This window comes from Mauremys reevesii, linkage group 9 (genome assembly GCF_016161935.1).
Source record: "Mauremys reevesii isolate NIE-2019 linkage group 9, ASM1616193v1, whole genome shotgun sequence".
NCBI lineage: Eukaryota > Metazoa > Chordata > Testudines > Geoemydidae > Mauremys > Mauremys reevesii.
In genome coordinates, this window is record NC_052631.1 from 93,433,059 (window position 1) to 93,459,934 (window position 26,876).

General features: G+C 40.0%; 3 protein-coding genes and 1 long non-coding RNA gene across 7 annotated transcripts; 2 read left to right on the top strand and 2 right to left on the bottom strand.

The window, feature by feature from the left end:
• Nucleotides 1–31: 31 nt before the first annotated feature.
• LOC120372690 lies at nucleotides 32–25,189 on the top strand. 2 transcript variants are annotated; one of them, XR_005585110.1, is made up of 3 exons: nucleotides 32–137; nucleotides 15,289–15,504; nucleotides 25,054–25,189. It is a non-coding gene; the product is annotated as an uncharacterized LOC120372690 (long non-coding RNA). The 2 variants fall into 2 exon arrangements; XR_005585109.1 differs by lacking the exon at nucleotides 32–137 and adding an exon at nucleotides 11,895–11,917.
• LOC120372689 (protein EOLA1-like) lies at nucleotides 181–6,246 on the top strand. Of its 3 annotated transcripts, none has more exons than XM_039490008.1 (3): nucleotides 181–342; nucleotides 2,107–2,401; nucleotides 5,351–6,246. In XM_039490008.1, the coding sequence occupies exons 2-3, from the start codon at nucleotides 2,149–2,151 to the stop codon at nucleotides 5,566–5,568; spliced, it is 471 nt and encodes a 156-aa protein (XP_039345942.1). In that variant the 5' UTR covers nucleotides 181–342; nucleotides 2,107–2,148; the 3' UTR covers nucleotides 5,569–6,246. The 3 variants fall into 3 exon arrangements, with proteins under 3 accessions (XP_039345942.1, XP_039345943.1, XP_039345944.1); XM_039490009.1 differs by lacking the exon at nucleotides 181–342 and adding an exon at nucleotides 410–478; XM_039490010.1 differs by lacking the exon at nucleotides 181–342 and adding an exon at nucleotides 569–600.
• Nucleotides 8,377–11,798, bottom strand: LOC120372688 (heat shock transcription factor, Y-linked-like). The gene is made up of 2 exons (XM_039490007.1): nucleotides 11,155–11,798; nucleotides 8,377–9,136 (listed from the first exon to the last, which is right to left on the bottom strand). Exons 1-2 carry the CDS (start codon nucleotides 11,713–11,715, stop codon nucleotides 8,459–8,461), a joined length of 1,239 nt encoding a protein of 412 aa, XP_039345941.1. The 5' UTR covers nucleotides 11,716–11,798; the 3' UTR covers nucleotides 8,377–8,458.
• Nucleotides 22,804–25,219, bottom strand: LOC120372685 (heat shock transcription factor, Y-linked-like). Its single transcript, XM_039490004.1, has 2 exons — nucleotides 24,665–25,219; nucleotides 22,804–23,672 (listed from the first exon to the last, which is right to left on the bottom strand). The coding sequence occupies exons 1-2, from the start codon at nucleotides 25,178–25,180 to the stop codon at nucleotides 22,896–22,898; spliced, it is 1,293 nt and encodes a 430-aa protein (XP_039345938.1). The 5' UTR covers nucleotides 25,181–25,219; the 3' UTR covers nucleotides 22,804–22,895.
• Between the last annotated feature and the right edge of the window lie 1,657 nt (nucleotides 25,220–26,876).

Consider the following 26,876-nt stretch of genomic DNA (forward strand, 5'->3'; position numbering starts at 1 on the left):
AAAGGGGGGCGGGGGCCCTGAACTCGCCAACACCCCGCACCCCCCAGCTTCTCTTCCCGCTGTCACCAAACCGCCCGCGGGCAGCGGCCTGGGCCACCCGAGGTGGGGGGTGTCGGGCCCGCCCTGCTCCCCCTCAGGTCAGGGCCAAGCAGCGCGCCGGCCCCTCCCCTTCGCGGCCTCCCCAGCTCCGCCCAGCCGCGCGCTCCGCCGGCGGGTGGCGACCGCCGCAGCGGCTGTGGGCGGGCCGACGGGAGGGGCGAGGCCTGGTGGCGAGTGGCCGCGGCGGGAGAGTCACTGCAGGCACCTCAGCGCGAGGGGGAGACGGGGGCGGCGAGCCGATTGGTGAGGGCCCCGGGAGCGCGTGGGGCGGGTGTTAACCCCCGTGTGAAGGGACGAGGAGGGGCCCTGAGTTGATGGTGGAGGGAGAACCCAAGAGTGTGAGGGGCCCTGAGTTGATGGTGGCTGGGGGAGCCCAAAGGTGAGGGGGGCCCTGAGTTGATGGGGGGGGGGAACCCACGGGTGAGGGGGGCCCTGAGTTGATGGAGGGGAACCCAAGAGTGTGAGGGGCCCTGAGTTGATGGTGGCTGGGGGAGCCCAAAGGTGAGGGGGCCCTGAGTTGATGGGGGGGGAACCCACGGGTGAGGGGGGCCCTGAGTTGATGGGGGGGAACCCAAGAGTGTGAGGGGGCCTGAGTTGATGGTGGCTGGGGGCCCTGAATTGATGGGGGCAGCCCAAGGGTGAGGGGGGGGCCCTGAGTTGATGGTGGGGAGAACTCAAGAATGTGAGGGGGGCTGAGTTTTGATGGGGGGGGCAGCCCCGGTGTGAAGAGTGAGAGTGGCCCTGAGTCAGCACTTGGCTGGGTGTTGAACAACCCCCATATGAATGGTGCAAGTGGCTCTCCTGTGAGACATCTTGAATGATTTTTTTTATTATTATAAGTAATAGTTTTACTTGGCACTGTCAGGATAAATACCATGTATAAAATGAATTTGCTGTGCTAGCGAAAACACCTCATACTGTTGAGTGTACAGTATTGTTAAACATTTAATTCCCCCGGATGCTGTTTGTTTACTTCTTGCCAAAGGTGGACTTTTCTAGTTGTTCTAACATGTTGGCCTTCCTGCTCTGTAGCACAGTGCCCCAGCATTTGATTTGTAAACAAAGAAGGGTAAATCCCAACAACATACTGTTCTGTGTTTGAAAAAACAAACATAGTTAGATTTAGCATATTTCCATCTTCTCTGCCACTCTGAGCATGTCAAACCCTCTTCAAATATCTTTGTTGGCTTTCGCAGGCCCACCTCATTCGACTTTTAGTTTCTTACCCTTGCCTACAAGGCACAGGACAATTTAACTGCTGCCTCTCAGCTCTCCTGTCTTCCAGCTCCTCCCTCTCTCTTCCAAACCTGCAAGACTAATGATTCGTTTGGTGTCCTGCTCCCACTCTTGTTCCCATGTCTTCTTGCATTTTGCTTCTTTCTTCCAAAACATTCTCCATGATATGGGCTGAAAACTAATGAGAAAAATTTAATTTCTATTTGTAAATACTTGTAGCTAGTTTCTGATCTCTGTTACGGTGACAGAGTAACGTCGGATTTAGTAAGGGTCTTGTGGACTAGGACTTAGGAGGTCTGAGTTCAGTTCTTGGCTCTACCAAAGGCTTTTTCTCCTCTAAAATGGGGATAATATTTCCTATCTCCCACCCTCTGTTTGACTTGTCTATTTAAATTGTAACATTGTCCAGCAGGGACAGTCTCTCACTCTGTGTTTGTTCAGTGCCCTGTTACAATGGGGCCCTGATCTTGGTTGGAGCTTCTAGCCACTACCATACAAATAATAATAGACACCAATGTAACAGATCATAATCTAATTTTTGGCGTTTCAAGACAGATTAAATATCTGAAAACTCACTATTGCTTTCTAGAAATTCTAAGGCATTCTGAAGGTACAGTGATTTGAATAATCAGAATATTTTGCAAAACTTCCCAAGACTGTTGTGCAGGCAGATGCATTAGTTTTCTGTGGCCACTGCTAGATTTTCAAGTCCTGGACATCAGGATGTTGTGCTAAACTAATTAATTTTTCCCCCCTTCATAAACTAAACAGGATATGAGAGAAATATAAGGTAAAGAGTGACGCTGAAGAAAGATGATATTTGGCTGTCTTTCCTTCCGGCAACCCTATGCTGGATTGGTTTTGAACAAAGTCAAAACAATAGAGACTCGTTGGCGTCCTTTGCTGGTAGACTACAAGAACTGCACTATTGCTATTCACATAGCTTTTAAGGACTGGGAAGATGAAACATGGAAAGAGATTCTTCTGACTAGACTTGGCATGACACCTACGCAAGTTCAAGAGTTACTAGCTAAAGGGGAAACATTTGGCAGAGGAGTTATTGCTGGTAAGCAATATTGATTTTTTTTATTGCACGCAGTCCTAAGCATGTTTTAAATTTGTAAACACAGTTTCTTAAGCACAAATTTTGTAATCTGTCTCTAGACAATTTTTTTTTATAACTTTGTAATTTTTTGTGAGGTACTGTGAAGTTCACAAAAACATTAAAAATAAAATACCACATAAATACAAAAGGCTAGATTTTGCTGTCCTTTCCACTTGTGCAACCTTATTGATATCAGTGAGATTGAGTAGGTGGAAATATGATCATATTTGGGCCGAAAGTTGTAAAGCAGTATATGGAATCTTAAAGAATAGCTGAACTTAGAAAAGTGACTGTAAGGTGCCAATCCTGCCAAGACTTATGTACAAGTTTAACTTTAGGTTCTATGAGTAGTGGCACTGAAGTCAATGAGGCAACTTTACACACACAAAGTAAAGCTCATGCATAGGTATCTGCAGGATTGGGGCTTAAATTTTCAAATGCCAGCACCCTCTCCCATCTCTCTCTCTTTCATGAGCACACAAAATTGCATGCACACATGCCTGTTACTGGGAGTATGTCTATGCTAATTCATACTCTCTAAACATTCTAATCTTTGTGTGAGCATGTTCAGTAGCCTAATATACATGGAAATATTAGAATTTTAAACCTACAAATACCATTGGGGCCAGTGAATTTTTTGGATGCAAACTTGTGTGTGCACTAAGGTTTTGGAATAATTTAAGCAGATATCAGTTGTTTGCACCTAAATTGTGTGTGTGTGCACATCCCTCAGCCTGTGCCGCTTCCCGCAGCCCCCATTGGCCTGGAGCGGCCAGTGGGAGCCGCGATTGGCCGAACCTGTGGATGCAGCAAGTAAACAAACTGTCCAGGGGCTTGTTCAAGGAAAGCCTGCCAGGGGCTTTCCTTGAACAAGCAGCGGACCAGCTTTGAGAACCACTGACTTAACATATATGCACCTTTGTATTAAAATATTTCACTTTTACTTACTTTGCTGATTGTAACTAGGCTTGGAAGAATTAATTTTTTTATTGGTAAATGTCAGTAAACATCAGTTTCACTGTAGACATATAAACTGACGCATAAAAATGTCAATCAATAATTTAAATTTACAGATAGGCAAAGTTAAAAAAAAAGCTGCTTGAGAATTTATTAGAGTTTGATTTAAGAATATTTATTTTGTATATTTTGACATGTGAGGTTGACAGTTTGAGATTCGAAAAGTTAAAGCCTTATATCCATTAAAATACAAAGTCTACTGTCTAAAGTCTGTTGGCTGATCTCTACCTCATAGTTTCCAGCAACTATGAACATTCAAATTTACAACAATCTAAAAAGAATGCTAAAAAATAAACATATTATCCATTGAAATAATTAAAAAACAAAAACACAGTTCTGACAAGCTTAATTATAAAACTGTTTTAACACTTGCTCTGAAGCAGTGGTATCCAACCCACAATCTGGCCTGCTGATATGGTCAGCAGTGGTGTCCATTTGTGGCCCTTGATGGCTCTAAATTGTGGCCTTGAGAGTGACTGTTAAAAAAGAAATTTGGTTACAAGTTGAAAATGTTTTCCCTGAGTTGCGTCCTCTAGCTTTTTGACAAACTAAAGGATTTGAATCTGGTCTGTGGGCACAGGGAGACTGTAGGGGGTGGGGGGATACTGCCTCCTGAACCACCTCTACCAGCACTTCTCGGATTCTACTGGATCACTCTACTGGATCTAGAGGAGAAAGTAGCTTTGCCTTCTCTGTAGCATGCTTCCCTCATGAGATGTGGGACTTGTAGCTAGAGAAGGATAGGACTCAGTTTGCTCTTCCTGAGTCAAGGAAAATGGAGTATTCAGTATGGCCCCTTGAGCTTTTTTTCTTTTTTAGACACTGCTGCTTTCAAGACTGTAAAAATTAGTAGGTTTGTGCCCAGCTTGTAATTGTTTGAGAGGGTCTAAAATGGGCCAGATGCTAAATTTGTTGCTAAAAATGCTGATTGTACATGTATTTTCTTGCATGTTGAGCTTCTGAGTCCTCTTGCTGATATTATTTTACAGTGCTCCTATAGTTCAATGAAGTCATGGCATGCTTTTCATGTCATGTTAGTACATTATTTTGATGGCTGCCTCCTTCAATTGTGCAGATGGTTGAATACTCCAAATATTGTTTTTTATTGTTTGGGCAATGGGGAAGTTTATTACTGTGGTACAAAATTAGGACAGAAGTGTTGTTTCTTTGCTTTAAATTATGTTGAAGTAGATGTACTGTATGTGTAGTTATGAAGTTTGCATCCATTTTTTGTTGTTTTAGCCTCATCTGTATCAATTCTTTTATCCGATCAACTCTTGCATTTTCATTTTAATATTTTTATTTCCTTAGGAACAGTTTATCACATATACCAAAATATTGTTCCAGCTGTACAGTACTGAAAATTGTTAGGTAGTATGTAGATTTATAATCTCTGCCTAAATCACATGCTAAATTGTGAAAAGGAATGAAGATTTATTTCATAAAAAATTTGAATCATGGAAAGATATGAAAGTTTCTGCTGTCTAGTACCCCTTTTACTTTCTTTTGTTGATATTTTAATAAAATAGGGGCAAATTCAGTTGTTATAAGTGAGAACAGTTCTGTTTTTTAAGAGGAGCTGTTCCTGGGCTGAATTTGGCTCCCAAGTTTTCAATAATACCTCAATAGTTGCAGAACTTCTTTTTAACAGAATTACATCGCACTGAGTTATTAATCTTATAGCTGCATGCTTCTGCTCATCTTTCTTTTCATCTTGAGTCACGCAGGCTGCCTTTTGTAGAGATTGACACTTGTTGTTTAAGGTGTGTATATTGGATGTAGAGACCTTATAATATAAATTGTGGACTGGGAAGTTGTTGAGAATTTATTTTGGAACACTTCTGTTGGGGAGGGGAACTAATCTGCCAAGTAACTTTTGTATTTATAATACAGGGCTAGTTGACATTGGAGAGACCTCAAAGTATCCAGAAAATGTATCTCCTGAAAAGATTTTGGAGCTGGAAAATCAAGCTGTACTCACTAGCCTGGAGCAGAAATACTTGACTGTTGTTTCAAATCCAAGATGGCTACTGAAACCAATTCCTGCTAAAGGGGGCAAAGATGTATGGCAAGTGGATATCCCAAAGGAACTGATCCCTTTGGAACATTAAGCTATATTTGTGCCTACCTAAGTGTAAAGCTGTAGTGTCAGATGTCATTAGTTTAGCTTCATATATGTAGGTGATTTTTATTTTTTCCCCAAGCTGTCATCTGGAATGTATTCGTGGTGAATGGTTTTTATAGAAATCAATATGAGGCAAAAACTGATTTGAGTTTTTTCTTTGTTTTTTGTGACCCCATAATAAGAAGTTGAAATAATGAGAAAATGTATGGAATTATTTTTCTACCAACTAATGAAGAGATGTCATTGTAAGGACCATTATTGATGTCTATATTGTTTTTTTAAGTGTCTTGTATGTGTACACATGGACAATTTGTAAATTTTAATTTTTTTAATATACTGAGTATAGATGTACCTATTTTAAATGTTGAAACCTAAAAGGAGGTGTGGCTGCATCAGGCTGTGGGATGATAATGGAACGGAAAAGTATATTTGCTGTAAATAGAAACTTGGGCCCTGGTCCTAGAAAGATTTATGCATGTGAATAGTCCCATGGACTCCTATAATTTTTTTTAACTTCAGAAGAACTACTCATGTAAGTAAAGTTAAGCATGTGTTTAAGTTTTAGAATTAAAGGAGGACTAATTTAAAATTCAGCATCTGTGTTTCAGAACTCTTATTCTAGGACATAGATCTTATTTTGAAATAAAATATGAATTTCTGCTCAGATGTTTGTAAGCATTTAATTTTTCCCTACATATGTAGGTAGTAACAAAACAAAAACGTGCAGTATAATATCTAGCTTTCCCTTTACATTTAGTTCAAATTATGGATTCAGTCTGCCTATTCAAATTCCCATTACAATTTCTTGTACAATATTCTCCTTCACCTCCTACCCTAAGAGGGTAGTTGGTGTTGCTATGTGCTGCTGTGCTTTCCAGCGGTGGTTACATTTCATTAGTGAGATGATGCAATTTCTTTATAACAGTTTAAGTTTATAAAGTGCCTTTTATCCTTTGGCATCAAAAGTGCTATATAAATAGAAGTTATATCTAATAATATTCAGACACTCCTTTGCTTTAATGATAGAGTTTTTGGTTCCCCTTTATAGACTCTATAGCATGACTAGTACTTGGGAGGACAAGAACATGTTTGGTGTTATAGATGCATTTGTAAAAAGTGTAACTGAACAAATGCAATAGATTTTAGTATTCTAATTTAAGATGGAAAACACTAGTAAATGGTGAGGAATTAAATACTGAATTAAAATTAAGCACAAAAAAATCACTATTCTGCTCAAAGATTACAAATTAATTGACAAGGGGCAAATTCAGGCCTGTCCTCAGGCCCCAGCTAGAGCAGTCACATTGAATATTGGCTCCTGCACAGGGCCCCGCTGTCCTTGCCCGCCATAGCACTCTACTCCATAGAACCCTCTGTGACCTGACACACACAGCTAGAGGAGGCAGGCTGGGCTGGGGAGGAACAGTAGTTGATGGATCTGAAATTATGTGGTTCCATTAATAAGTCTCCTCTGCATGACGGGGAACATGTATTTAAGATGCTATTGCAGCACTGGTGAAATGCCTGTGTTACCACTTCTGAAATTTTGGGTATCTCTGTGGTTCTCCTTTTGCATGAAGTCCAGCTACCTGAGCTTGGCAGGGGTGAGGATGTTCCCTAAAATAAAGATTGCCATATTGCTTTGGACTTCTGATTGAGATCACTGAACATATTTCAACCTCTTTTAGTTTTCCCATTTACACTTTCAAATAAATTAATCTGGAGCTATATACTGTTTTATAATTCTGAGCTTTAAATTTAGTATATTTTTCAGCCTCTCCTCTGATCACTTAAGATAGATTTTTACCATATTGTTACTCCCCTGTCCCCTCCTCTTCAGTGGAGGAAATGTAACTGTTAATAGAAATTGAGATGTCTCAATGCAAATACGGGTTAAATGTAATTGTTACTACCCTCATGAGTTTTAAATATGAGGATTGTGGGTATCTAAATTGTCACAGAATTCTGGACTCCTTGAAACTAGAAATGAAAGAGACCTATTCGGAAATCCAGTCTATCCCCCAATGGCCAGAACAGAATTCTTCCCTGGAGTACATTTTCGAATGTTTATCTACACAGCTTTATATGTCCCCAGGTGGCTTCCACCAGCTCAACTGAAAACTATTAGACAGTGACAGAGATCTCACTGCCAGGAAGCTTTTCATTTTTCCATTTTTTACTTCATCCTGTTAATTCTAGTTCCCCTCTTGGAATTTCCCTAAATAATTCTCCATCTGAGGTACTTGCACCCTTCAAATACACTTTCCTCCTCCACTTTGTTTTTTTTCTTGGCATTTTTTTAATACAAGCCTTTTATAATTGTTCCTGATAAGGCAATCCCTACAACTATTATAGTTCTTTGAACTCTCGCCAATTTGTCAGTATCTTTTCTGGCACTGACCTGAACTGAATGTAATGCTCCAGGGAGTTAATGTTGTGGCTACAAAAAGGAAACTTACTTTTTGAGAGTCTGTTTTTTTTAATAATAGTTGTGAAGTACTAGTACAAATACAAGAAGTTTACAGATAATTAGATCTTCTTCCCTTAAACCTTCACTGGGAATCATGCCAAAGGAATGGACTTCTAAAGACGGGCCCCTGTTCTGTGAAGTTCTGAGTGCCAGGATTGGGATATATGATCCCTATGTCTAAAAGAATTGTTAGAGTACTACTACTTGACTTGTTTTACATCTGGTGGGTGGAAGCATGCATTTTTAAGAATCTCTAACTCAGGCTTGTTTATGCTGGCTACCTAGGAAACTTAAGTGTAGAGAAGAAATAAATACTCCCATTACTTAGACTTCTTAACCAGTTTAATTGTATATTATTTTTAAAAGACATGATCTGATTCAGCCATTATAAACTGTAATTTGTCAGTCACAAGAGTTCTGCAGAATTCGAATTTGCAGAATCACAGCTGGCAGAAGGCTCAGGGTTACCATAGCAGTTGCATAAAGAACATGGCTGACCTGGAAAAGTAAACTGTTGGTTGAGAGTTTCTGTCAAAGGAATAGATGAAGTTGCTGCCATCAACATTGAAAGCCAGGGGTTCCAAAAGGACATTAAAGTAGTAAACTGAGCATTCATGAACACAAAGTCCTGGTAAGTTGAAGGTAAACGGTGGAGTCCCATTGAGGATTCAAGCCCTGTTTCTGAAGTCAGAGGAAAATATGGACAAATTGAGTTGGTGGCATTAATATCCATAGATAGATTTCTTTGCTGGTTATAAATACCATTTTGAATGGAGTTCAGAGTTCCATTTTCCAAAGGCCATGGTGTAGAGACTGGGTAGGAATGGTTCATTTTGCCATTCCCTGCATTTATTGAATTATTTTGTAGATTTTTATGCATTGTTTCTTGTAGACAAGGTGTTTGCAAATCATTTGGCTGAACTGAATCTTGAAAGGAAATATATTTCTTTGGAGCAGCTGGCTTTCTTCTCTTCAAATTAGGATTGATGGGATTTGACTGTTCATTACTTTTGATGCCAACTCTTCTCTTCATTCTCTGAATGAGAAAGGGGCACCCTCTTCTAAAATATGGATTGTGGTACAACTGGAACAAAATCCCAAACATTTTTTAAATTTAACATGTAACAATAAGGTTCACAATGTTTTAACTTGTGAAAGAAACATAAGATACCTTGCCATAAATAATGTTGGTACCTATTGTCTACATGCTGTGAACTGTCATACTAAACCTCAGATTCTCTCTAGTAATAAAAAAGCTATCTAGTTCTGTGTCCCTTAGTCAGATAAAACTCCCATTTAAATTAATAGGAGTTTTGCTTAAGTATAAAATGTAGGATCTGGGTATGGTGTGACCACTTTGTAAGACATGAAAGATTTTTCCAAATTTCATAGCTGAAAGAATTCTTTTTTTAAATTTAAGTGAAATTATAGTAACTGGAGAAGGAAAAGACCTAAAATGCATCTAGTCTATCCGTCTGGGGCAATGGTGTGTTGTTCTCTACAATACTTTTTCTAGTGCTTTGCCTAATCTCGTTTTAAATGTCCCAAGCCAGAGGGTTTTCACCACTTCTTCATACTCTAACAGGGCTCACTATCAGGAAGTTCTTCCTGATAGTCAGCCTATTAATCCCATTACTCCTAATTATACACCATAAGTAATTTGACAGTTTTGGTATTTATACATTTATATTTCTTAAGTTATCTTTTCCCTATGCTAACACCCTCAGTTCAAAAACTATATTGTTTATGACTTTAAGGTTTCCTCACATGCCAGCCACATCAGCCTTTTTGGTAGAGGCTGACTTGAGACCTCTTTTCTAGATAGTACATAGATATGTTCATATAAATAGACAGTGTTTAAATAATTTCTTTTGATTTTGCTGTATACAATTAATGTAGCTAGACTTCTCTAATATATATTACTTTGAAGACTTTTAAATCACTTCATATTTAGCATTGTAGGCGGAAGACATCTGGGGCCATATCTTCAGCACTACTCCAGCAGCACAAAGCAGCTGTACATTCTACTTAAAGGGACCTGAGGAGTCCCCTAACTAAGGCTTGGTCTATACTAGGACTTTTACATTGGTATAGCTACACCTCTCAGGGGTGTGAAAAATCCACATCTTCAGAGAGACGTAGCTATAGCCACCAAACCCCTGGTGTAGACTAGTGGTCTCTAAACTTTTTTGATTGCGCACCCCTATCAGTAAAAAAAAAAAAAAAAGTCTTGAGCATGCACCCCCTGCCGTGCTGAAGCAAAAAAAAAAAAAAAAAAAAAAAAGCCGCTCGGACTCCTGCCTGATGAAGCACAACAACAAAAAAAAGCTCCTCCTGCCATGCATCCCCAAGGATCCTCCTGCACACCTCTGGGGTGTGTGCACCCCACTTTGGAGACCAGACAGGAAAGCTCTCCCATCCCCTTACCTAACCTACCCTGCTCCTACAGGGTTAGTCAGTTCGCCCCTCATCTTAGGGGGGGGGAAATGCTCTCCCCCCCAGCCCTCCTCACCCTTTTTTACAGACTTTTGCTTTTGGCTTCTTTTGTTTTTTTCTTTCTCTCTAACCTTCCCCTTCCGAGGAGAGGAGGAAGTGTCTTCTTCAAGGAAGAGCAATTCTATTGTCCCAATAGACAATCGTTGAGTGCTGATCATTCACCATTGGGCTTGGCTCTGAGAGACATGACAACCCACACCCACCCCCGTGGGGATCCTCATCCATAGCTTTCATGATGACAGTAATTTCATGATACAATTTAATAAAATCATCCAAAATTCATAAGTGGTACAGACAGAACACTCAACTCATCACAGCCCAGTTGTCCCTGTGCCCCAGTCATCCCAAGTTTTTGGAACAGCTCCTTGGAATTATGGGCAATTGGTGTAATATTCGGCATCCTTCATGCTGCTCTATGTTATGTCAAGTGACTCACCCATGTGACTGCCTGCTCAAGAATTGGGGCAGAACAAAGATAACTTAAAGCCATGTTTGTACCTCACCTTCTCCTGAGCTATGCCAAGGGCATAAAGGCTGAGACTCAAGGATGTGTCCCTTTTTGTAAAGCAAGGAAATTATTTAAAACATAGATTTCTATTACTTTACCAGTATTCTTGTTCTGGTTCTGTTTTTCTCTGCTTGAAAATGAGGCAAAGTGATATTTTTACGTATTTTACTGAATCCGTAGAGGTTGAGTTGTCTAATGAAGCTTTTCATGCTATCAGTATCAAAAATCCTTAAGATGCCTCTTCGATCTAAGATTTCTCTCTGAAAGCAGATTTCATCTATAATGACACAATCTCCATGATCATTCCAACCAATAGACTTCAACTCATCACTTTCTACTATCTTCCATAGTTTTTTGGGAAAGGAGAGAGAAAGAAGTACATTTATCTCGCCTGATTCTACTTTACTTTGGTTACAGCTACGGCAATGCAGTTTTTTGGAGAAGCTGGCATCTTCTTGCACTTCATAAGCATGTTCTTCCAAAATGTCCTTTACAGGTAAATCTGGTATGTTCTGGTCCAGCATTAAAGAAACTGCTGATGAAAGCTTTTTATCTAATTTTTCAGGACTGAAGGGTTTTTTGTCAGTGGATATTAGCGCGACTGCCATATCAAACATAACTTTAAATTTGTCTTCTTTTTCTGAAGTGTTTGTAGCCATGAATCTAGATGGAGTAAGTTAAACCTGGAAATGTAATGTTGTACTCAGTCCAGGATAGGATAAATACTTGGTTACAGTGTAAGGTGAAGTTCTAGAATGTTGCAGTAGTGAAGCGACACCATGGCTGTGACATATACAGTTTTTGTTACTCTAGCGATGTCATAAATTCTAGTTATGGTGGCAGGATAAATTATTTATGCAGGTATAAAATATACAGGGCCAAACTGGTTATTATTTATTTAGTATTGTACAAAAATTAAGAGGGCACCTATCCAGGGCTCTAGGAAATCCTGCCATAAATTACACAAAGAATAAAATTAAACAGCCTGCCTTCCCCCACAGATCCCAACTCTATCATAGCCCCTGTCCGCTGCAGCAGTCTGAAAGATTGCCTTGTAGTGTTCCCTGAAGGACCATAAACCAGGCCTATTTTGAATCTGAGGGGGAGCTACTTCCAGAACTGACAGCACCTCTGGAGAACACTGTACTGCCAGCCTCTTCTTTGTTACACTGAGGAGGATCCTGCTTGGGTGTCTCCTCAAATGCAATCTCTGGCAGCTTGGGCTTGGCCACATTTAGAAGTGGTGTAAGTTACTATAAGTTAGACTTTCTTAGACAGAATCACGTCCACTTACTGATACAGAAGAGTGCACATCAGAGTCTAAATTGGAGTAATTTAAATGGCTGAGGAGCTGGAAGAAGAGAAAAGGAGAAATGGCCTACTGCCACCCTTCCTTTCTACAATTCTTTCTTCTGGCCCTTGGTCTGTGAGTTACATCAGCTTAGACTTCCCAATTCTCAGTTAGACTCAGCAGGCCAAATTCAGAGGTAATATGCAAACCGTAAGTTACATGTTAAGTGGGTGTAATTCTAAAGGAGTCTTGAGTGGGTTTCAGTTGGGGGTAATGCATACTTTGGGTTAGATTTAGACTCTCAGGTTCACCAATATATTTGGGCCACTTTTTGTGGTTTGAAGAGTAATCTTCCCAGCTGGAAGACAATAGCTTCAGCTAGAGTTGTTTCACTTAATTTCATTTTTTTTTTAATTTGGGGAAGACTAGGGACATTAAGATATTTTAAAGTAAACATGATACAGTAGAGACCCATTCAACAAGTGATCTAATTGAATTTACAAGCTCAAAGGGTACATTATACAGTTTTCTTTTTAGTTCTCTGTTTGACTGATTCTCCGTATGATCTTATGCCTGTTTCACACTGCCCCCAATGCTAGGGACAGCCTCTCCTTTCTCATGTGCTAAGTGATCTCCAGCTTGTTCTTCAAATCTCTTCTTACATTTTTAGCCTATCACTGGTTTCATTTCCAAAATGGTCTGTTCCTACCATTGTTCCTGATCTGTTATTGTTTATACTCCACCTGTCTCTTTTAGGACCCCAACCAGCCCCATTGACATTACGGGTGAAACTTATAGACTTTAATGAGAAAAGGATCCAGCCATTAGATTGTAAGAACCTTGGGACACTGACCTTGTCTACCTATGTTTAACTTGTGTGTGTTTGTAGTGTGCACAAAATATATAGCACTGAATCAAAACCTCCAGTTACAAACATACGTGAATTTTAGTGAGATTCAGATCTGGGTCTTAAATTTGCAACTTGCCTTATCTCTGCAACGGGCCTAGCCAAAATCTTCAATAAACACACCCTTGAATATTGAAAAGTTTGGATCCAAACCTGTCAGCTTTGGACCATCACTAACAGCTATGTTCTTGTTCACGTAAGATGTATTCTCTAAACAGATTAGCTAATATTCATTCTTAGCGTATACAGGAATTTTTCTAAAAGATAAATAAACTATTGCTGTCTCCGATTTTCAGTTATCTGACATATAAATTGGCAGGTCAGTTTGAAATAACATTGAGAACTACTTAAATTCAGTTTATTTTGACTCAAATTTTCTAAGTTTAAAATGGTGTTCACTGGTAACAGTAAAAATTAAATCTACTGGTAATTATTAGTTTATGCCAAAAAATCCAAACAGTTTTCATATCACTTCTGGTTCCTATGGGGTCAGTTTTGCACAATGCCTATTCAATTTCTTATTTGAGCGCAGGTTAAGGGTAACTGAGTGTGTGACAATTACAAAAATGGTGCTGCTTCAAATTTATTTGCCAAATTATACAAGTGGCTTGTATTAATAATCATGGGTAAAAGATACCTCTTTTCTCCTGTGCCCTAACCAAGGTTATAAAATGCAGCAATGAATTAAGCATGCTAATACAATCAGCCCAAGAATTAAATAGGTTAACAGTAATATTATATAGTACTACCATGGTCTATGATCCTCTGCCCAAAGTTGATGATTTTAAGTATGGATTTATACTGCATAAGAAAGGCCACCTTTGTTAAACGATCCATTTTTAAATTTCTCTAGAAATCATTAAAATCCAGGCCACATAGACATGTCAATAGTCCATTAGTGCTACTGACCTCTCATTCAATACTCACCTCTGATGAGGTTTGTGCTTCTAGAAGGTAGTTCACCTGTGCCATGGAATGAGATCTATAGCACATCTCCATGTCTGGCAGCCAATGGTCACAGCTCAGTTTTTTATAGCACTTTGAATCTAAGGCATGACTATCCTTTGTTGTTCAGTGCATATATTGTTTTTCTTCCTATAGGACTTACAAAATCTTTCATTAAAAGAGCTGCACAGCATATTTAAGTATCTGTTTATTACAGCTTTTGAATAGTACCAAGCCATAATCCATTGAGCTCCTTTGAGAAACAATACATAATAAAAATAAGTGTTTTACAAACATTATTCATTAAGCCTCCCACCACCACTGTGAGGTAGATATTATTATTCCCATTAAGGTAGAGCAAGGCTTAGTGACTTTTCAAGGTTACACAGCAAGCCAGTGGCAGAATTAGAAATAGAACCCAGGAACTGTGATTCTCAGTGTTTTACTCTAAACAATAGACCACACAGCCTTTAATCGTCTCTTTATGTAACAAATCATAAACCAGTCTACATGGTGAGCCAGGTTTGGGGAAATATTATCCAAGCTAATTAGACCAAGACAATAGAGTAGTCACCATTAAAAGGTCACTACTCGTCAGCAGTATCCACACATGCTTAAATATACCAAAACTTTCTTCTGTACTTAGGATAGGAAATACCTATCCTGTAGGTTTGTTGGAAATGATGATGAAATGAATGGCTGAAGAAACTCTGACATTACTATTGAACCACAAAAAAGCAAAAGATGTTGCTGATTGTATAAAAACCTTGCAATTCAAAGGATTTAAAAGGGGCACTCTTTGGCGTCATTAGAAGGTAACTCATTGCCCCAGTAAATTTCAAAGAAAGGTAGCTGAGGGTCCTCTTCTTAGGTGGTGGTTTTTTTTGACTGCTCTGAAATAGTAACAGCCCCATCTTCAGAATATTGTGTTTAAAAGGTAAATCATAAAACAATAGGAACAAAAGAGAAGCAAAGAACAAGAAGAAACCACAGAAAATTAACTTTCTGGACATTTAATTTTAATAAAATGGAAATTTGTGTTAAAATTATTTAGTGCATATGTCACTAACATTTGTTTTTCCCTTGCAGCCAAAGTTCTTACTGCAAATTTGGTTTTGAGGCTCTCCAGCTTCCAAGGCAGCAAAAGCATTGGCAGTAAACATAATGTGGGGATGCCCTATGTTGATGAGGGGCATCCCTGGGCATAGAAATGGCAGAAAGAGATGGCATCATAGGCATGGAAAACCATGGATGAGAGAACGGCAATCTGGCAATCTGGTAGGCATCCATAGCTGCTAAATCTAGGTGAGCACATTGACAAATAGGAACCCTGGTTATGGGATCTAATCTTGGCATGGGATTTGGAGTCAAGGGGTGATAACTTAATGCAGCAATTCTTGAATCCATACCATAGCTGATACCTGGAGTAAAACTGGCATGTTTGTATGGATGAAAATGATACATCTTGTTCTTGATTTCACAATTAACTGTATTTTGTTCATGTGAACTTTGTCCTGTCAAGGCTATTGGGTGATATTTTAATTCACGGCTGTTAGACCCCCTTATCTGAGACGGTCCAAGAAAGAGGAGGGAATGTTTGTTTGAATGGTCACAATATTTGTTCTTCGTGGCTGCAAAATTTATTTTCTGTTCTTGTGAACTTTTCCCTGTCAAGATGGCTGAGTGAGTTTTTAATTCGCTGATGCTTGCTCTCAGTTCTTGAGGAGGTAGGAGCTTTTGTGCACAGTATTGTAGAGAACGGGATGGCAAATCAGTTTGCTGGCCACCACCGAAGCATGCTGAGGCACATTCCTGAGCATCTGGCATACCCACAGCTTTTATGTCAGTGCTGTTACCCTCATGCTCCAGGGTAAAACTTCTAGTTTTAGTGTTTCTTTTCATTATTATTAACAACTGAATAAAGACTCTTGATGCTTGATAATACAACTGTAACAAAAGAAACAGATTATTTTAAAGTATATCAATTCCAAAATAGCTGTGTATGCATGTGCAGCATTGCTTCTGGAAAGTACTCTCCCTTTTCAAGTTGCATTCTCAGCATTATTTTTATAGGCCAAAATCTGCCATAAAATCTCTCCTGTGCACCTTGGGTTTGTTTTCATTTATGTAAATGAGACACTTGAATTAGCTTCTGCTGCTTATCTTCAATCTGAATTATTTCTCCCATTGTCCTAAAAAAGAACTTGAAAAATCCATTCTCACCCCAGCCTCGGGGAAGCCTGTCCTGGCAAATGAGACTTACATTATCAATGTATGCATTTTTAGCTTTCTAATTTGTATCTACCCTTATTGTTGCAAGAATAGTCTTTCAGTGGTCAACACAGCATGAACTGATGCAGTGTCATCTTCCTAACTCTGCTGCCAGACATCTTGATTGCCTCTACTGCTACTTCTAGCCTTGTCAAGCAGAAGAGAAAAATTAATATGTCTGATCAGTTTCACTGCTGCTGTTCCCACAGTAGAACTGTGGGGACGCAGGTCAGTTTCTTGCTGCTGCTTGGGAAAGTGCAGCGTAGCAGCAGAGGCAGGTACTAAACTTATTCAAGGAGGAAGAGGACCCCCACCATGGAACCTGGGGAAGAGTGGAGTAGCAGAGACCACCTCTTGCCTTCATGCGCCCTCCCAGTAGTTAGGAAGTAGACTGGAGGTACAGTCGAGTAGGAGAAATCCTAGCAGGAACCAGGATGGACTGTATGCATGAATTAGAGGCACAGACATTCCCCTTCTCTGACCCTACCAGAGAGGAAGCTTTGGAGGAAGGAGTAGATTTGAAAACACCCTCCCCTCTTGCAGAAATCTGCAAGTTCTGAGGAAGGGAGTATAATAACGGAGAATGATCTTCTCCATTACCATAGCCAAGAATTTTGGGAGGTGGAACAAAGTAGGAAAAAAAACTGTCTGGGGATTTGTCCTGCTTTGAGCAGGGGGTTGGACTAGATGATCTGCTGAGGTCCCTTGGGCTCAGAAATAACAGACACTTAAAAAAAAAAAACACTGATTTCTTTTCCTACTAGGAAATCAGATCAAAGACATCATATAATGCAGAGGTATCCTCTTTACCTTCCAGAAATTTAGCCAAATGCTGCACACTTTGGTCCTTACAAGTAATTCAGATTCAACTGGTTAGTAAAACTTTGTACATAAAATATTTATTTCAGAGAGAATTTTCTGACCCACTAAAACAAAAATACTCAGCAGGACCAACATTTATTCCAGCACCACTCCATCAAGCTACCATCCATCATTTGAATTTTCCAGAGACTTTTAAAAAGTGAAGTGGGAGAAAATAAGGTTACTTTAACAGCTATTTTACATTGAATTTACAATCCAAACGCCAAATACTGAGGACTTACAATAGTAGACACTGATATTTTTAATTTAAATTGTTCAAATATTTTTCTTAGTAGAAATGATTTTCTCACCTGCTTTTGAGTAATAGACTATATATTGGTCTTTCATAGATCATTTCAGAAAGTTAAACACCCATGACAGTATACAACAATTTGTATAAGCATTCATGAACATCACAATAGTGAATGTGTAACATTGGCATTACATCATAATAGGATCCCTTTCAGAAAATATAGCATCATAATGAGAAAATGAGCACAATTGCTGATATCAAGGGTAAACATAACATCTATTTTAATATTAAAAATTCTGCTAAATGGCTGAGATTAATAATGGGTTATTGAAGATTTCCTCTCCATGTAGCTGGCTCAAATCCCCAGATAGCTGATAATGACTCAAAATGTTTTCCTTTTAATAGCCATTCAATGAGTTTGACTCTTAAACCGGTTTTGTAAAACAGATTTTATAAAATCAGTGTGCGTGCCACACTAAAACACATTGAGATCCCAGTGCCTGATGGGGCAAAATCATTTTCGGGTGGGTCTGGGTGGGCCTCATGACAGTGATGAGGACGTGGACACAGGAATCAAGGAGATCCTGATGGTAATGGGGCAGATTCTATGAAACAAGCACTGACTGGTGGGACGCATTGTGTTGCAGGGAATCAATTTGGAGTTGGAAAATCTGGATTCCCTAACTGTGGGGCGATATAGATGGAACATATCCCTATCTTGCTGCAGCAAGGGACTTACTTCCAGACCAGAAAATAACAGTTTGGGGATGTTGAAAATGCCTGTCGTTATCCTGGGGACCCAGCCTACCCTTTGATGCCATGGCTCAGAAGCCACCACAGCAGCAGGACAAACCAATGTCCCCTATGTATTGCTGCTTGCTGTATTCTCCACAATCTCTCTGAGAGTAAGTAAGGACCTTTATGGCGGGGGTGGGGGGAATCACCAAATCACTGGATTAAAGGAGGGATGGAGAAGGCCATTAAAAAATCAGCTAAGGAACATGGTGAGGGGAGGTGGGTATACAGGGGGGCGGCCTGCTGCCGTTCCTGAAGCTCCACAAGACGAGCATGTCAGTCAGTTTGATCACGCAGCCCCAGAGTTGCATCCCGCCGCCACTTCCTGCCCTGCCCTGCCACGCCTGCTTTCTGCCTCCTGCCGGTCTTCCTGCACCCTCTCTCTCGGTCCTCCTCCTGTCCTCCCCTCATCCACCCTCTCCCACCTCACTCCTGGCTCTGTACCTCTTTCCTTCTCCTTCACCCATCTTTCATTTCTCTTCTTTCTCTTCCATAATATCTGAGAATATCTTCTCTCATCATCTCTCCTCTTCCTTCTTTTCCCTTTATCTGGCTTGCATGCGCCATGGTAAAGCCACTGTCTCAGTGATTACCCCCCCCCCAACATGGCTACCAGCTGGCTCCTCCTCCTGCTAAAACAACAACCCCCCCCCCCCACTGCTTGTATCATCGGCATTTCACCTCCCCCCCCCCGCGCTACGTGCAGAAAGTGTTTTTTTTTTTTGCTGCCACGAACCCCCAGAGAAAAATGGCACCCCTTACTTAAATTAGATAAAGAGCGGATGCTTTGGAATGCCAGCAGTCCCGGACACCATACGCGATGCTGCTTTGCCGCGCAATGATACCTGATTACTTGCTATGCATGGCATGGTAAAAGTGTCCTACACGTGGGCAGGCAAAGGCTTCTGGAGTACCTACAGGAGCTTCTTCGAGATGTCAGGGCAAATCAATCATTAAAAAGGCTTTTAAAAACACTGTATTTGCAAAGGTACACTCACCAGGCTCCCTTCCAGGCGCGTTCTTCTCAATAGTTTTGCTGGGGGGGGGGGAGGGGAGTAATTTCGTCAGGGTGAAAAAAAGCTGGCTGCTGGGGGGGGGGGGAGTGCTGTGTGCTCTCTCTCTCTCGCAGAGATTACAACCCCCACCTCGAATCACAGTCAGGGGGGGGGTACTTGTCAGCGCCCCCCCTAAATGCATGCAGCAGCAGCAAAGCGGCAGCATGTTTCAAATACTTTTTCATTTCTCTTTTTGGGCAGCAGTTTCTGTAGCACTGAATCATCTCCCATATAATATCAGATCCCATCCATTTACCTCCGTCCATGCTGGGGGCTCTTTTTTCTTTCAGAGAGCATTGTTAACTGTGCTTTCAAAAGTTCCGGGCTTTTTTCCTGTCTACCTGGCCAGTGCATCGAGTTGAGAAATGCTGTCCAGGTCCCATTAAAATCGATATAAGGTGCCTCAGTCCAGCTGCCAGGTTGTGTCATCACAAAAACCAGCACTCTTATTGGCTTCTTTTATCAAAGAGATCAAGGTTTGGCTCAAGTATGGAGTCTGAACTGCCCTCTTTCATAGACAATCTGCCCAAAGGTTGCAGTACATTGCTAGGGCAGTGTGGGAAAGCTTATACCGCTTCTGTGTGGGCTATAATGTTCTGTGTTTAAAGAGGACAGTTTCTAAGACTTCCTTCTGGTCTCCTTCAGTAAGACCTCAAGAAAAATGTTTGAAAAGCATTTTTTAAAAATAATTTTCCAGTTGAAATACTGTTTAACTGGCAACAAGAGGGTCCATGAACCATTTTTACCTAAACGCTACCTGTTTAATATTGGAAACCTTATAATAGTTGTCTGCTTTCCATGCAGAACACCGCATCAGGTGTGCCAGAGGCAAAAACTAATCCTCACAAAGAGGATCCAGCTGGCAGATAGAGAAGGAGTGACATTTTTAGAAGTGTCAAAGCTCATTTTAACCTTCAGATCTGAGATATGGTCGGGTGGCATTATGTCCATACAAAGGGCGTAGATACAAAGACAATAAAATGAATATGCTAGTCTGCAGAAAGTGATGGTTCTTAAAGGAGATGTTCTTGAGGGTAAGCACTGCCAAATTACGCTCACATATAGTACTTCATTGGAAGGTACCACATCTTGATACTTGTGACCAATATAGCATCAACTGATGCCTACATTCCCCAGCCATCGTCATTATACTAGAAATTCCCCCCAGTGGACAGGGAAAGCCACCTATAACTTCTTATACATGGACAATAAAAAAATCACGTAATTTTGTGTTCTTTGAAGGTGTAGCAGGTGCATCTACACTAGCGCACTACACATCTGTTTTTCACCAAGGCTACCAACACAGAAGACTAGGCATAGACATTTTTACTGCCATATCATCTAGCCTTATCCAGCTAGTAAAAACACCAATTCAGCTGCACCTTCTGAGGTATAATCCTCAGGGAAGAACAACTTTTTAGGATGAACCTCATCATACTTGAGAATGCATTTTATGTTTGGGGGAAAAAAACAGGAAGAGAGAGGCTTTGAAAAAGATTTACTTAGCTATGTGCTGTACAAAAGTCCCAGTCAATAATGACATTCTTTTAAAGACTATGTGGACTGCATATGTGCAATGCTTACAGCACCTCCTGAAGAGGAGTATTACAGTAGTAATTCCAGAGGCACCGGCCTGTGACTGGAAGCTGCTTGATTTAGGATTTAATGAACCACTCTGTTTATTCTTTGATTTTTAAATTCTCTATAAAATTGCAATATATTTCACACTTCTGAATTTCTTGGTAGTTCGTCATTTTATTTAATATAAGATGTAAATATTGGGAGCTGACTACAGCAGACTTCCATGAAGCTAAACATGCAGAACGGTGCACAGTTGGGTACTGATACACTATTAATGGCATAACATTTTATCCAGCTTGTATCTGCTCTTCAAAACACTGAAGATTTCATTCACAGAATATTTATTAAATTTTACAACTAATAGGCATTGCTCTTTATTGCACATCCAGGGATGCAATCCTGCACATCTACTGTAGGCAGTGCTCCTACAGAAACAAGTATGTTTTGTCTCAGAAAGGACTTCACACTTTAGTCCAGATGAATTGGATTTGATGTAGGTTTTAATACAGGCTGATAAGAAGTGCTTAAATACCACGGGGATGGATGCTATAGAAAACCCTCAAGTAGATATATAAAAAGAATCATTTTAATTCAATGTAGCATGTTAATCACGCAGAAGGATCATTGTTAAGCAATTCAATGCATGTCCAACCTGAACCCTACTTTCTTGCATGGTAGTGAAAAGAACTACTAACCCTAAATTCAAATAATTATTCCACTCTACTTTTTAAAATATATCATTTAATAAATATTCCTTAAATATTTTAACTGTCTTGTATTTTGTTTCCTCTCACATCAGTTGTGGCCTAATCCTCCACCACTGAATTCAATGGAAGCTTTACTACTGACTTCACTGGGCAAAGGATCTGCCCCTTGGTCACAATGGATGCAGGATGCTAATAATTACCACCCAGTAACCCATAGCCACACCAAGAACAAAGAAATTCACATTTTTTAGAACCTGAAATATTTAACTTCAAAGTAACCCTGAATTGCAGCATCTTTTCAAAATTATCCGAGTGAAAGGGATCCAAGATGGTAACGTAATTCCTAAATCTTGCCTCCTCCCCCCTTTCTTTTTCTCCTTTTTAATAAACCCTAAGCTGCATCTTGCTGAAAATGAATTAAACCAATCTCTTTTAGTTTTGGTTTGTTGATTTTATAGATCTCTTATCCTAGGCCTGATTTAGGAGATCTTTCAATGAACATACCAGACACTGTAGTAATATGTGCTGATCATTAATTTATAATTTATTTCTTAGGACAGCTAACATGAATCACTCTGTAAACTGTGGGTCATCCACCTCAGCATGTTGCAAACCTGCTGTCCCAAAAGGTGAAGATCACTGTACCGTGTGAGTAAGAAGGGTAGCATGAGATATTTTGTTTAACACTTAGGTCAAACCTTTCTCTGCAAACCAAGCCTTAGAAAATGGCCTTGGAACAAGCGTATTCCTCAGGCATAGAGCTGCATGCTGCACATATCGCCTCAACAAAAAAAAGAGGCTCTGTCCTCCTGCATTACCTCCCCCTCGCTTAGCTCCACCACATCCCTTCAGCCTTCTTTGCGGAGACAAAGAAGGGTAGTGGTGGTGGTGGGGAGAAGTAGTTATCTTTGGAAGGAACAGGACCAGCCCAAATATAATTCAAACATTACACTGCTCTTATTCTCTCTCCCTAAATTTGTTAACTACTACAAATCATTAAAGCTGACCATTTACTTCTACTGAACTAATACTTCCTTGCTGAAAATAAGTCTGGGATTATTTTATATAAATAGGACAGGAAAACTGGAAAAAGACATTTATTCTTCAGACAGTTTCATTGCAGATTTGTCAGTGACTTTCTCCCCGGAATACGAAATGTTAAAGTCTTTTGCTTTATCGATGGTATCCTGAATATTCAGTAGGCTTTGGTCCAACGCCTTTGGCAGCAGATGCATTGTTTGAAGTGCAGTTGCAATTAGGGCAGTGATGGTAAGATGGAGTTCGGTGATGAGATGATCTTGACATTGAAATGGCAGAGGCTGCTGCAATCATAGGCATTGAGAACCATGGGTTACAAAATGGCAGCAAACTAGCCCAATGAGCCTGCATAGCTGATAAGTCTGGATACATGTTTGGGAAGGCAGGAAGCCCCATCACAGGTCCAAAGGGACTATTTGATACAGGAGGTATGACATGATACAAAGAAGTCGCAGATGTAGTTGTAGTGGAATCTATATCATGGGTGCTGACTTGAGTATGGCTGTTATTTTGGGATAAGTGGAATGGAGCCAGCTGATTCAACTTCTCACCATCTTCTGCTGTCACATGTTCTGATGGCCTCAGTGAAGCTGCTGGTGATGAAGCGTATCCATTTCTAATTCGGGCAGTTGCTCTGGCAAGTCCTTTATTTACTGTAGGCTTTCTTAGTGCACATGTTTGCATGTTTTCCTTTGGAGCAGTTGCAACAAGGTCATTTTCCTCCATGGAAGCAGTTCCGAAAGCAGACTGAACATCTGAGCTTCTTCCCTCACTCTTTAGGCAGTTTTCACTAAATTCCTCATCTAATGAGAAAGCAACCGGTGGTGTATTTTTTATGCCAACTCTTCTCTTACACCTTACAAGGAGGTGGGGAGAGCCTCTCTTAAAATTCGGGTTATGGTAGAACTGTAACTAAATAAAGCAAGTGAAAAGATTTAATCAGCTCTGTGAGGATAAAAAAAAGCAAGAATCAAGTGTACATTCTGGCTAAGATTTTGCCAACATAAAACAGTCAAACATTAACATTGAAGGGACACTGGCAGGCACTTTAGGTCCCAATTTTAGTTTGTGAAGATTTGATGAAACAAACAGAAGCATTCTCATAACATTTAAAATCAGTGATCCATCCTTGAATTTAAAAACATTCTCCTGCAGCATTGTGTTTAGCCCTTAAACCAGGAAATGGATATGAATAACTTAGCTTCATGTTAGAAGCCAAATAAAGTGCAAAATGCAAACATGGCAGAAATGGTGAAATGTAAATTTGACATTTAAAGGTATTATTAAGAATACAGGCAAGGACATTTTAAAGTAATATTTTTAATGGATTATGTCCCTTTAACGGTCTACTCTCAAAACAGAGTTTAAACAGTAAGGATGGATATATTACCTAATGGTACAAGGTTTTTAAAAGCACTTACATGATTTAGGAGTACAAGTCCCATTGACTTTTAGTAATTTAAATGAGGGCCATAAATTTTCAGTCAGTAGCACATGGGCCATATCCCATTTCTAGCATTCAGCAAATGTCAGGAGGGAAAGAAGGCGGGTCCGATCTAGCACCAGGAGGAAGCCAGTAACCAGAGAAGAGGTAGGAGGGGGTGAGAGGATCTCTCTCTGTTTCACTGGCTCAGGCGAGTAGGAAAAAGTCACACTGAAATGGTCACTTCAGGGCAAAAACCAGTAACCATATATTTATATTATATATATATATATATATATTTTACACTCTTATTGTTCATGAGAATACTTTGAGAAATTATGGCTGTCAGAATATCCTTCACAACCCTCATTCCTAGAGTCTCTTTATAACAAGCATAAAACAAAACTTATCTGTACATGCAAAAAACTGATTTAGCATATTTTTAGCATCTTTAGTTTGAGAAATAATATTGACATTTTACCTTGCTAAAAGCAGATGCTGCTTTTTCTTCTGCTAGAAATTCAGCTAGCGAGGCAGACCTTTGAAAATCTTGTCGCATTTTGCTAAAGCCATAGAGATTAAGCTGACGAATGAAACTTTTCATGCAATCAGTTTCAAAAATTCGCAGAGGTCCTCTCCTTTCCAGCACCTCCTTTTTAAAGAGCTCTTCATCAATCACTACACAATTTCCATCATCATCCCACCAAAGTGACTTAAATTGATCACTTTCAACAATTTTCCATAGTTTCTTTGGAAAGGTGAGGGATAAAAAATCATTGTCTTCAGTGGAACTATCATCACAGAGAAGACGTGGTCTTTTTATCCAGGGTCCATCACTCAAAACTTGAAAGGCATTTTCTTCTATTATAGACATCAAGGCAGAGGCACCAGTTGCTGTTTTATCACATAGTGGAATAGCAGAAGAAATTGAGACAGCAGAATCAACCATTTCATCCTGAGCTGAAACATGTGGAGTTTCTGCTATAGAAAGGTCCATCTCCAATCCTCCTTTCTCGCTTTGACCTTTTTCAGCTATAGTTATTTATGCTATTAGTTGAGCTTCATGCTCCTAGACAGAGATTTATTAAAATGATGCTAGCTTACAGTGAACTTCAATAAAGAGTTCTAGAACATCATAATGATACCTGTGGTGTGCGGCTGTGACATAATAAAACAATTGGTTTCCTAGCAAACTGAGGTAATAATGGCCAGGCAAGTTATAGCATTTATATTTCATTTACAAGAGATTAGATCTAATCTATAAAGGGTTTGTCTCTTGATGTAAATAAAGCATGTACTGACTGGACACAGAGCCACTGTCCCATCCCCCTAGAGGCAGTCATTCCACAACAGGGATGAGGGAAGCTTGTACTGTTGCTATGGTTGAAAATAAAGGGAGAAATTTGTTTGACGAGTCTTTCCATTGGGCCTCTTTCACTAGTGCAAGAATTGCCACAATGTGTGTTCTTGCTGTCAGACCCTGCCTGCAAGAAAAACAAACATGAATACAAGTATTTAAATTACATAAACTGTATATACAAATTTCAAAATGAGGATTTACAATTCCATTTAGCTGCAGCAAAGGAGACTACCTCCAGTGGTCTCTGGCAGAAGCCTTTTTCTGCTCCAAAGACTGGAGAAGGAGGTATGGATAAAAGGCAGAGGGACAGAATCTGAAATTGGCAGAGGTTGGTCATCATTGCCCACCTTTCAAGTGATAACAACAACTGTATATCAAAAGAACTTTCCTGCAAGCACTTGTCACAGGGATAGCAGAGAGAGAAAAAAAGGGAATAATGGAGGTTCTCTGCAAGAAGCTGACTTCCCACTGATTCTCCCTTCTGGTGACACTGGGGGAATTCAACCTATGCCTCTTCACTGCTGCTCTGTTCCAGTAGGGTAACCTATTGGACAAATGGAAGCCCCTTTCCTCGCCGAGTCTCTCAAGTAGGAAGTGAGAGCAGAGCATTGTCTCTTAAGTCTAAAGGACAACGATGGTGGGGTATTCATGGGTTAGAAGGCTGCCTCTAAACCCCATTTCTGCTGCAGTAGAGAAAGAAAGTGGACTATATTATCGTCTGCCATTAAATACCCCTTACAGGAAAAAAAAATAAAAAGGAAGAATAAAGGAACAGGCCACTCTATGTCCCATAGAGGCACATTGGGAGCGTTTGCTTCACTAGTACTAGCATTACAGTCAACAGAACGAACATATTTCCTACTTCTGGCACAATCATGGCTAGTAGCTATGGTGAAGAGATGGAATTTCCACATTCCTTTAATTCCTGCACCAGTAATTTTTTTCAGAAACACAATACTGATGGATATCAGAGTGTATACTTACCACTGAGCTGTAAGAGCAAACAGAAGCATCTCCTAACCAAGGAGAACAAGCTACAGTAACATGAATTTCAGATTAATCTCACTGTCCCACAAGTATCCTCAGTAAAGATTAAAAAAGCCTGTCATCCAAAAAACTCATGACAATGTCAAAATAAACAGAAGCCTTTATAGAGAATTTACTATTTTAAAAATGGCACAACTCATTTTGAAGGGTTTAATAATTTAGACTGACTGGCGTTTTACACATAAGATTGGGTAACGATGCAACAGTACAGTTTTGATATTTATGACAGCTAACCAATAGCTGCAAAACTGATAATCCACAAAGTCTCTGAGCATTGAAAACAAGG